The sequence below is a fragment of the Arvicola amphibius genome, chromosome 11 (assembly GCF_903992535.2).
Source record: "Arvicola amphibius chromosome 11, mArvAmp1.2, whole genome shotgun sequence".
Classification (NCBI taxonomy): domain Eukaryota; kingdom Metazoa; phylum Chordata; class Mammalia; order Rodentia; family Cricetidae; genus Arvicola; species Arvicola amphibius.
Genome location: NC_052057.2, coordinates 108101564 through 108113765, shown reverse-complemented (window position 1 = coordinate 108113765; position 12202 = coordinate 108101564). Strand labels below are relative to the sequence as shown.

General features: G+C 43.6%; 1 protein-coding gene across 4 annotated transcripts in view; it reads right to left on the bottom strand.

The window, feature by feature from the left end:
• The window catches only part of Palm2akap2 (PALM2 and AKAP2 fusion), a 437218-nt gene that overhangs the window by 164726 nt on the left and 260290 nt on the right, over positions 1-12202 (bottom strand). For 2 of the 4 annotated variants that reach the window (XM_038347003.2, XM_038347004.2), the window contains exon 6: positions 11115-11807. The exons of 1 other annotated variant lie outside the window; for it this stretch is intronic. In XM_038347003.2, the coding sequence (XP_038202931.1) occupies positions 11115-11807 (693 nt within the window). Of the gene's footprint in view, positions 1-10220; positions 11808-12202 lie in introns of those variants that run through there. One more of the 4 variants, XM_038347008.1, reaches the window with a different exon arrangement.

Sequence of the window (12202 nt, the reverse complement as noted above, 5' to 3'; positions counted from 1 at the left end):
GCTGACGTGCTCGACTTGTTTGCTAAGCAAGAGCCAGTGGGGCTGACAGGCACCTGGCTCAGCAGAGAGAACATGAAGTCACCTTAAGCGTGCTAGAACCTTGGTTGTCCCTTCTCTTCCTATTGCTTTGAGCAAGTCATTTTATGTGTCTCACTCTGATTTTTGAAATGAGGAACTGGAATTTTACTTTTTTAAAATCCATACAGGAGAGGAAGTGTCTCCTCGGAATTTGGGGGAGGGGGCTGGCAGTATGGAACAGTGAGGCACATGCCAAGAGAACAGCTGCCATTTTGGTTCTCTTTCCTTTTGTCTGATCTTGGTAGACACAGAGTAATAATTATGACCATATTGTCTACCGCACTCTTCCTTCCTTTCTTTCTTTCTTTCTTTCTTTCTTTCTTTCTTTCTTTCTTCCTTCCTTCCTTCCTTCCTTCCTTCCTCTTTCTTTCTCTCTCTCTCTTTCTTTTCTTTTATTCATAACAGAGCTGTTCTCAGTTGATTTCACTGACTAGTAGTCATCTGAAAATTAATGATTTTCATTTAATTTTATTTTGAATAACTTTTATGGCGTGTAATAGCTATTTAAGGGAGTGCACTAAAGTTCAGTCTTGAGTAAGTTTATATGGGCCAAAATATTAAACAATACCACACACACTAGTATGTGTGCAAGGTCAAAATAATTGACTTGATGCTCTAAAGTCCTGAGTTGTGGGGGTACTGGGTAGGGGAGTGCCAGCTTTCTGAGATGGGGTTATTACTTTAGCATTTCAGGAAAAGCAAAATTGTCTTGTTCCTTGTGTGACATTAACTTAGGCAGTTCATACAGACTGCGGAATCGTCCTCACCTGGAGGTTGTCCTCAGCCTGACTGAAGGACCCTGGCCTGAACAGAACAGATAGGCCAGTGGGGTTGATGAAATGGTTCAGCAGGTAAAGGTGTCTGCGGCCAAGTCCAAGGAACAGAGTTCAATCCCCAAGACCCAAGTGGGAGAAGGAGCAAACTGACTCCACAAGCTGCCCTCTGCCCTCCACCTCCCAATAAATAAACATAATAAAAACTTCTAAAAATTAGAGCAGGCATCTGGAGCTCGTGTTTTCAGGACCCTGTAAAATGGTCATGAAAAAGAAAACTGAAACTATACCATCACTTTTCCATTGGACCAGCCTGTGGTTAAAACTCGGAGGGAAAGGTTGTTGCCTCACTGGTCTCCAAGCGGCCCACCTTCGATGCCCATTCTTATTGTCAGCAAGACAAGGAAGTGAGCATGAAAGAATATGGTTGCCCTACAAGTACCAGACCTAAGAAACCCAATCAAGGAGTCCAAATTAAAAGCAGAGGAACAGTTACATCTGAACTTCAATGCAGAATACCTTTGAATCGGACTTCTAATGAGCAGAGGTTGACATCACCTTGTTTCTCTCTGGTGAGGAACTGTTGCAGAGACACCTCCCAGCCTACAGGAGGCGCTGTTATTGCCAAACATTTCCTCCAGTGTTTAAAGCTTCAAATAACTGGTGTCACTTTGTCTTTTCTGGAAAGAATAACCCCTGCTTTCCCAGTCTTTCTGCACCCGATTTCATGGTCATCCTCACCCCACTTCTGTGACAAGAAAGCCTTCAGAACAGGTTTGAAGTGAGAGGTTGAACGCAGAACTTGTCTCCTGCAACTCCTGATCAATGTTTTGCACTGCTATGTGGGTAGAGTACTTAGTATGTCCCTAACAACGATAATGTCAGCCTCACAGGGTTGGTGGATTAAAGAAAATCCTACCCTCCCAAGGGGGATTCCCCCTTCCCATCAACCTTGAGGATGCTGAACTGGATTCCTTGCCAGAGTGCTGATATTTTCTCTTATTGGAATGTCCCAGAGCTGTGGGTTACAGGGTTACTGTAACCTGGCTGTAGTCCAAACCTACAAGTTTCACATTATAATTTTTTGTTGTTGCTTGTTTTGAGACAAGGTTTCTCTGTGTAGATCTGGTTGTCCTAGAACTTACTCTTAGACCAAACCCGCCTCCAACTCACAGAGATCTGTCAGCCTCTGCCTCCCAAATGCTGGGATTAAAGCTGTGTGCTACCACTGCCCAACTGACATTATAATATTTTTTCCATCAAGGAAATAACGTAAAGAAAGCCCTGCTGTGGGTTGGAGAAATGGCTCAGCAGTTAAGAGCAAGGAAATAACGTAAAGAAAGCCCTGCTGTGGGTTGGAGAAATGGCTCAGCAGTTAAGAGCACTGGTTGCTCTTTCATATGACCTGGGTTCAGTTCCCAGCACCCACACGACAGCTCACACCTCTCTGTAATTGCAGTTCCAGAGGATCTGACACCCTCACACAGACATACATGCAGGCAAAACACCAATGTACACAAAATAAGATTAAATAAATAAATAGATAAATAAAAAGAAAGCCCCACCACCTACAACATAGGATGGCTCAGACAACACATGGGTCTCCAAACACTTGGGCTGAATGCTTAGATACACAGGAGCCAAGTAGTTACAGCATCTCGAGCACTTTTGAGAAGGAGACGATATCTATACATTTCCTCTGCTTTGTATTGGTTGAAATTCTTACCAGCTCCAATCCAGTAATTGGATAGCCTACAAGGTGCCTTTTATAGTTCCATCTTTCATTACTTTCCAAGCATAAAGACATTTCCCCCAAATCCACCTTGAAATCCAAATGGATAGGCATCCTTAATTAATTTAATCTACTTAATGTCCTCCAAGGGACACAATTTTCTATGACACTTCCGTAAGGGCATCACATGCATTTTTGTTTATTCTTTCATGCCACAATTTAATTTTTCTGTATTGAGTACCCAGTATGTGACAGGTCCTGTCCTAGGCCAAAAGAGGAGAAATTACAAATCAATAGGCCGGACTGGGCCTGAAGCCTGCTTTGTGAATTAGCTCATTAAAATCCAGCCACATTCTCTCGTTTGTATGCCGGGTAGAGCTGAGGTAAGCAATTCTGACAAGGACCACTGGGTTCACAAAGCCCAAACATATTTCCTATCTGCTAATGTATAGAAAAATTTGTCAGTCCTGTTGTAGGTAAAGTAGATGGATACAGTGAACAGGCGAGAGAAGTAGCGTGTGTCTTTGGGAGTGTCTGGGGAGGGAGCACACTGAAAAAAAGACTATTCACTTAACCTCAGGGGATTCCCGAGTTTACCCAAGAGATAACCGGCTGAGCCACTGATGGGACTTGCAAGAAAAATGAAAAACAACCCCCACAAGACAGGTGTGGAAAGAGATGTGTAAAAAGAAGCCAAAGAGAGATTGGCTCGGTTAGTGTGGAAACCAGCTGGAACAGGCAGGCTACAAGGGGCCCCCAAATACATGGATCAGAATCACTGCAAACATCCTTTAGACTGAAGATTAACAGTTGCCTCTAGGAATCGATGCTCTGTAGGAAGGATCGGGCTTTCCTATCATTCCTAGGCACACCCAGGTGATTCTGGAACAATCCACAGTATGAGGGCTATCAGATTCATCTTGGGTTGCAGGGAGTGACTGGAGGCGCCTCCAACGTGGTCAAGCCCGAAGTCCATTTAGAGCATGTGAGAAGCGGAAAGAATTAGGGAGCAGACACGGAGAGGGGTGCGGTGAAAAGGCAGTTTATTGTCTATTAATACTGTACAGAGGAACAGAGAGAAGCTACACGTACAGCATCAGGTGTCGCTGGCAGTGATTATTATTTTTTTCTGAAGTTGGTTTTTGTTGTTTGGTTTTCATCTGGAGGATACAGAACAGTCAAAGTACACTTCTGGTTACAGAGCACAGCAGCTAAGCCCAGCAAGTCTACTTCAGAGTAAGCACAACAGACTCCCAGCCCCCCACCCACCGACCAACCAACCACGAATGGATGTATATACAGACCTGTCACACGCCCTCCCCCCCCCGACTGAGCAGGTAAAGCTGAAAATCCCGTCAACAACCTACATTCAACTGAAAAGCTGCATCAGACACAACATTTTCTGGAACCCTTGTTAAGATTTTTGTCTCTCCTAAGCCAGGAGTTTGAAAGGAAGAAAGAATGTTCCAGAATCCTGCTAAGGACAGAACTCTTCTTCCCACTTTGTCAGAATAGGATATCATGGAACTCAGTGGAGCTACGTGCAGAACGGTACAGATCAGACAGGGCCTGGTGACCTCTGACCTCTTTGCCACTGCAAACCCTAGTGATGTTGCCCTGCCCACCCAGTCTGGAAGCCAGGAGGTTTCCTTGGTAACAAGAGTATCTGGCTTTCCCTCAGCACCAGGTAGCACCTTCAGGCAATTACATAGTTCTTTCTGCAGCTGTCTCCATGGCAGTGAGGCTAACACATGGGCTTGAGCTGGGCTTGTTTTTTTGGGGGGGGGGGCAGGATGTGGATTCTGGTGATGAAGATTTTAAAAGTATTTGCCCTGGAACTACAGGGGTTATTTTTATTGAAATAGAAGGGGACGTTTATGACCTTGCCTTGCTGGGAAAAGGATCCTGGACTCTTGAGGCAGAGAAGGATGCTGTCTGGGAAGGGGTCAAACAGGAAAGGTGGGAAGACTCTGAGGTTTGACCCGCTCTGTCATCTGGTTACAGGAACAGGCATGGATGAAGTACCAGCTAAAACACACTGTGACAAATGGGGACTCTTAAATTTAGCATAAAATTGGGCAAAAGAGTCAAGAACTCTACAAACTCACAGCCCCATCTATGGATAAAGAGAAAATTCTTTCTGGTTTCTACAGATCTCTGTAAGCACAATGCAACCTCAGCAATGGATACAAGGCCTGAAAGGGGAGTTGGGCGTTTCTATTTCTGTAGAGACTATAGATCAGGCACAACCAACCTGCAGCTCATATCCTGCAAGCATTCCAGATAGTGAATGCCCGAAATGTTTCATATGACATCATCATGTTACAGTGTTAAAAGGTTGGACATCCCTACCAGTATAGATAGATGGTTCTATCCAGTTCATCATCTCATGCATCTTATACCATCTATGTAAATGTACCATAGGGAACAGTCCCTTAACCATAAATGCAACAGTCACTTCTTGAGTGTGTGAAAGAACTGGACTAGGGTCACCGCTAGGTTTTGCTTGCATAGAAAAACCTCATCTCCTTCCCAAAGGCAGTTACGTATTATTAAAGGTGTGGTCCAAAGGGCCATCAAACTAACACAACCTAATGGACCAAGCCCAGAAAGCTCAGGCTTACAGCACACATCTGTTGGAAACCTTAGATTTCATGCCGAGGCTGAGTCACAAGATCTGAGTTAGTGCTATAGAATTCACCAGAAAGAAACCATAAGGGAATGGAGAAAGAACTCAGTCCGTCGAGGGGGTTTTCAAACTCAAGCTCCACGATACATATAGATTCCACTATAAAAATATTATTCTCTAAAAAAATACATAAATGTAAATATTCCATTTCTATAGTGACTCCTTACCCCCACCTATATCATGCTACTCACTTGAGACTACGGTAAATACACGCCCTCAAGGGGGGGCCCACGCAAATCTATCTCTCTTGCCCTTTCAAGCCAGTCCAATTGTGCTTCCAACTGTGCTCCTGGACCCAGGGCCGAAGAAGGTCCCTCACAGCGGGTAGTCTAGGGAGAAAGTCAGTGTAAGAGACCTGGACCCCCCACGACCTGTCCCTGGAATGTCAGAGTGTTCCTGCAGGCTCAGATGGGAACCAGAAACACTCAGTTAGGAGAAGGGGAGGGACAGGCTCTGCCTCTGTGAACCCCTCTGGGGCCACACCTTCAGGGTTCTGCCCGAAGCTCCTGTAATGAAATTCACAGCTCTGGGCTGGAGTGGGGAAGAGAATGTTGTGTGCAGCTTTGGAGTACAACCGTTGATGTCTGTTTTTTTTAAACGGGACAGAAAAGGAGACCATAAACAGCAGCGCTAAGGCAAATATCCAATGGCACATCAGAACGCTTTTTTTTTTTGTCATTCATTGTGTGGACATCACAAGGCAGATACAGTCTGTAAACATATATGCTGTACAGTACATTAACCATACATGGAAAGGAAAAGAAGGTCACCCTGTATGTCTTTTCTTTTCTGTTCTTTCAAGTCAAAGGAGTTGCCGGGAGTCTAGGGAGAATTTTAAGGTTGGTGAGAGAGATGCTTTTCTTTAGACTTAAAAAAAAAGAGGCAGTGACTTGCAGAAAACAAAAAAAACAAACAAACAAAATAACTAACACCCTAGGTGAGCATTCAGGGGCAGTAGGGGAAGAAGTGACCATTCACACCTCAGCCTGTAGAAACTTAGAAACCGTCACAAAAGATACAAAAGTCACTGACAGCAGGAGATAGTTTGCTCTCCTGCTTAGTAAGAGGAAGCGGTGAAAAAAAAATCATTGTTATTATTGTTATTATCATCAGTATGATTGCTACAAAAGTTAAGGCTGTCCAGATGCTGTCGTCTCGGATGCAGAAAGTCTGTGGTCCCTCAATTATGTGTTTTCACAGAGACAGCGAGGTTTCTGTGTGGCAGTTCTGACCCTCTGGTGCTAGACTGGAAGGGAATCAGAGGTCTCTCAAGTTATGAAAATGAAGCTGGGGGACTTCCCTGGGGGATCACCGGTGATATTTTCCTTTAAATATTTCAGGATGTAATCTCTATACCCCTCTGCATCCAAACAAGCACCAGATGGGGTTTTAGTGAAGTGGGACTTAACAAGTTTGCTGAAGCCATGAGAAACCACACTCTTCTAAGGAGGGATTTTAGTTTTTCCCCACAAGATACAAATAGGTCTTCCTGGTAAGCCCTACAAAAATGCTGGGCTATGAAGGTGAACTGCCAGCAAAAACCTAAGATCCAATTTTTCTCATTGTTTTGAGCTGTTTTCTATGTACCCATAGCGTCAAAGCCCCTGCGGTGTTTACTAACCCAGTAGAACAAAGGATGCTTCCACAGTCTGCCCAAATCAATACACCTCGGTTAAGAGATCATGGCGCTTTCAAATAAGTGCCTATTTATAAAGTTTTGAAACCTATCTCTTTAAAATGCTTGGAATTTATGGATTCAGTTATAAATGTAAGTATTACAAAAATACAATATGAAACTGTTCACCTTGGAATGGCTTAAACTGTAAACTGACATTACCGGAGATGAGGGTGCATTTACCAGGGAAGGGTACACCAGTGGGTTCAATTCTCCAGTGGGACAGCCATGAACAGAGGTGACTCACTGCCTAGGTTTTAAGTGAGGACAATGCCAACAAAATGTGTCCCCAGGGTACATTGTATTTTCATCTATGTTTTAAATGGACAGGCTCAGTGTTCATTAAGAAGGAAGGGCCAAGGCAAGTACTTCCACATTTCACCTCCATCAACTACCTCACTCTGTTCTTCGCGTTTCTGATAACCACTGATTCTGGCATTAAGTAATTTATAGCTTCCAGGAATGTTCTGTGGTTCCTGAAAAGAAACTTCTTCAGGAAGTGAAGGAGTTTGCCTCCAGAGTTTTGTCCCAGAGATGATACCGTATCCCTGTGAAGCTCTCTACCCACGCATTCAACACAGAAGGGAATTTTTGGCCCTTTCCTGGACACTGCCGACGATAAGTGGCATCACTGGATACCAGCCAACCATCTGAGAGGCAATTTGTTTTTTGTTGTTACATAAGGAAAATAATACACTTGTGTGCAAAAGTTTTTTAAAAAGAATGCCCTAAGAAAAAGATGTCAAGAACGTTCAAGTTATGAAGATTCTTTAGATATAGATGTAGGGCCAGACTTGGCCATCGCAACTGTCAAAGGGTCTAATTAAATACCATTAAAATAAAAATAAACAATATCCCTTTCCTCCTTTTTGTCTCTTTTATTTAAAAGGGAACTGATTAAATAATATATATACACATATATATTATACACACATATGTGTTTCTGTACATTTTTGTCTTTTTTATTGTTTTGTTTTTGAGGCAGGGTCTCACTATGTAACCCTGGTTAGCCTGGACTTACTCTATAGATCAGGCTGACCCCAGACTCACAGGGATCTCCTGCCTCTGCCTCTCTAATGTTGGGATGAAAGGTGTGCTCCACTAGGTTGGGTGGAAATGAGTTATATTTTAATGAACAGCCTAACTAACATTAGCTCAAAACAAGATTGTGGTTTGGCAATATCATCATGGATTCTTTACTCTGGTTAGGCAACCACACAACCACATACTTTGCTTCTAGAAGGGGTAATACCACAGATTGGGGGGAGCGGGAACAGTCAGACAGACACTGTCAATAGTGATGGGAATGGCAGAGTCACAATTACAATCCTGTTTAACATTTTCATCATCAAGGCCATAACTTGATGCTGTAGATGGGCTGATTGAGGATTCGCTGAGCCTGAATCCCTCACAGAGACTGGAATGGTATGCAAACATCTGCCATATTCAAACATACTTTCATTTACTGCAGCCACAAGTAATTTTAATGAGGGCACTATGTCTTACTTCAATTACATGATATTTTTTAACAACAAAACGTTAGAGCAAATCCTAACTCACAGTTTGCCAGTCACTTGCTCATAATAATAATGACCAACAGATGATGGCAGACTATCCTTGGTCCTTGAGATCTTATGAAGAGTGGGAGGTACAGACTGCTGTCTTCATAGACAAGTAGTTTTCTTACGAAGTTCCAAAGATCAAGCCCAGAAGGTTCTGAGCTCTGCCATCCACTCCCTCACTGTGCTTCTGAAACCTCACATTGAGCAGTCCAAATCCCCCAGGAAAGTGAAAGAGATTAGGCAGAGGAAATCTTTAGATTGTAAATCTCCCAAATGAACTCTTAAAATGGCAGATTGTCTGAAGCCATGGGGACTAGTCTCTCCTGTTGTGGAAATGGGTTTGTCCACATGGCGTTTTAGTCCAGGCATGTGTGCTATTTAACCACCTGTGGAGGAAAAGGGCTGTGGCCCCGGAACCAGGCTTCCAGACCACAGAGTCGCTGCGTTCTACCGCAGCTGTGCTCGCAAAGTCCAGACCCAGGGAGAATTCTTCAGTTCCCTCAGGGAAACCATGGAGGGGACAATCTGAGAAGCTTAGTTCACTCCTTTGCTCTTCCTTCCTTTAATTTTTCCTGCTTACATATTAAAGATTAAAAATGACTCATGTGCTCAGTAAAAATGAAATGACTTGAGAAAAAAAGATAAAAATGTCTTTCTCTGTAATCGTAATAAATATAACTTTAAACCAAGAAATGGACAAAATAACAGATTTGTCCTCAGAGAAGCTAAATTAAACAAATTTAGTTGGTTCTGTACTGTGATTCTCCAGGCTTCCTTAAAATTTTTTCTGAGCTATTTTTCAGATATGTTGAGACTTGATGTGGGAGATCAAGTATATGGTTCTTGAGGCTATATTCCATGGGAACATACATGATTCTGGTATTGATTTGTGACGATATCATGAATGTCTGGGTAAATAAAGTTATCTCTAATTTAAAATCAATGAACACATCACCACTTCACTTTATTCCTGGACTACGGTTCTTTCTAAATTCCTTCCCTTTGGTTCCACTAAACACATAGCTGTCCAGGTTGGGATGATGCTAACAATGTAGTTCAAGGGCTGTTCATCATGTTTTAGGTTAAAAAAAATCCTTGATATTTTAGAATTCTCAGATATTGAAGAAACAAAGCTTTAAGAAACCTACGAATTTGCCACTCAGTCAGACCATGTGGAAGAATTTAAGATCTTTCTTCCTCTTTCAACATTTTTGACATTGAAAAACCTCTGTTGTTTTATTTTATTTTATTTATTTAATTTTTTTGTTGTTGAGACATGGTTTCTCTGCATAACCCTAACTGTCCTGGAACTCACTCTGTGGACCAGGCTGGCCTTGAACTCACAGAGATCCTCCTTATGTGCCACCACTGTTTGGATATTTTTTTTTCGAAGAGTGGAGAAAACTACACATTGAAGTTACCTAAAGCATTCTCTTACCCATGGGGGACATAACGAAGTAATTTTTAAAAAGCACAGATGTGAGACTAATCAGCTGGGCTGGGGAGACAAACCGCTAATGCGTACAGCACCATCCTGGATACGGTAGGGGTGTAATGGCAGCCCCCGTTGGTCAGAAAGACTGTTTTAAGAAATATGGTCACTGCAGAGAGACTTCTCAAAATGATCCCCTCTTTGAAAATAGATGAATTCAATCAGAAAATATCCATGAAAAAAAAAAAACAATATAAAACTTTACATTTTGGGGGAGTATGGAAAAAAGGCTTATGGATTGGTGAGCACTACAGATGCTGAAAACCATGGTGGCCTGAGGTCCTTAGAAAAACCTGTACAAAGGGTTCACTGGGCAAGCCACAGGAAGAGAAAGAGCTGCTGATTGGCAGGGGAGAAATCAGTCCCTACACTTTAGCTGGGACAGGCGCTGGGTTCTTTGCTTTTGAGTCAACTTTGCTTCAGTTTTAACAGAAGGAAAACACAACACTGTAGTCTGGAAGCTTCTGTAAGGCAGCAAAGAAAACATGTCATCCTAGAACAGCCAGATGAGGGTAGGTCCGCTTTTGGCTACGCTAGCAACCGGCTAGAGCCCACCGCATTTTGCTACACAAGATATAAAAACAAAGATCCACACGGCAAAAGAGGCAGGTGAGAGGCAGTGTGTGTGTGTGTGTGTGTGTGTGTGTTTGTGTGTGTGTCTGTGTTTGTGTGTGTGTCTATGTTAGAGGAGCACACGCCAAAATGAAAACCCCCGGTGCCAACGGGTTTGAGTCCAGTCAAGTCAATTAAGGCTGTTAGCTAACCAGTCACTGTGAAGAGTCCACTCCAACAGAGCAGTACCGCACTGATTCACTCTTGAAGACACAAGGAAAGACTTAGAGGAGAAAGTAAGTTCTTGGGGAGAAAAAAAAAATGAAGCACACACATGCACGTTGTTTCCCAAGTGAGAAGGAAAGATGTGAGTGAGAGATCAAAGCAAATCCAACTGTGAGGCAAGGCAGGTGTTTGCTTCCAGTTCACAGTATCGCAGTTAGTGGTACAGTGGGCTCTATTTAAGAGTTGGAGAGTAGAGAGGCTGCCCGGAAGAAAGGGAAGGAGAAAGAAGTGGTCACATGACAACACAGCATTGACAGCGCTTTTTCTTTTGGGTACCTGGGGCTGGTTCTGTGGCCAGGCTCTCTTCCTTGCCTTCTGGGGATGAGGGTTCTGTGGTGTCGGACGTGGGCCTCCCGGACACCAGCTCGGCCGCGTTCCCATCGATGGTGGACACGTCCGTCACCGTCTTCTCTCTTAGCGATTTCTCGTCGTCTTCATCGATCAAGACTAATTCGGCCTTGATGGTTTCGTCATAGCCTAGCACCTTTTTCGTCTCCTCTTCATCTTCGATGTTTTGGTAGCCCATAAAAATCATGGTGACGGGCTGATCCAGGTTTGCCTCTGGCCCTTCCGTGCTGGCGGGCTGAGCCTGCTGCCCGGGGTTTCCCGAAGCGGGGTCTTTCCTGGATTTCTGCACCATTTCTAACTTGGCTTCTTTGCAGAGCATGTGTTCCTTGGGATGGCCCAGGCTCCCATCCGCAACAACAGTCCTTTCCGACATGTGTCCCCTGAAGCTTGATTGTCCAGCCTTCTGAATTAGTTCTTCCACGTCCTTTGCGCTTAATTTGTGGACTCCGTTTTCTACCACGGTGCCTCCTGAGTGCACCTCATAAACTACTTTGGTACCATCATCATAGACTTTGACTCCTCTCTGATGGACCCCCTCTGGGCCAATGGTGGATGCAGAGAGAATCTTGGTCTCTCCTGTCTGTTTGTCTGTCTCCACATTAATTTCCATGGCGTATATAGCTTGAATGAAAACAAGAGAAAGGAAGTGCATGTTACAACAAAAAAAGCCAGTGAATGGTTAATTGCCAAACAGACAGAAAAAAAAGTGATGTGTGCCCTTTCTATTGTAACCACCAAGCATCCTGAGTGTTAGCATGAGGCGTGCAGTGTGGACAGAGGCAGCTGTGTATATTCTTCACACAGCAGCTTAATGCACTGGGAAGACAGAGGCATATAGTCACCGCATCTCAATGAACTCATTAGGAGAACAGTTAAAGTAAGAAACTTCAGGTCTAACAGGACAGGATAATGGGAAGGCCAGCAACATGCATGTGATCTTGACTGAGCTCCGCCTAGGCTTAGAGACAGTTTCAAAGATGCGCCTACGTTCCAGAAGCTTACAGTCATTTTCCCAA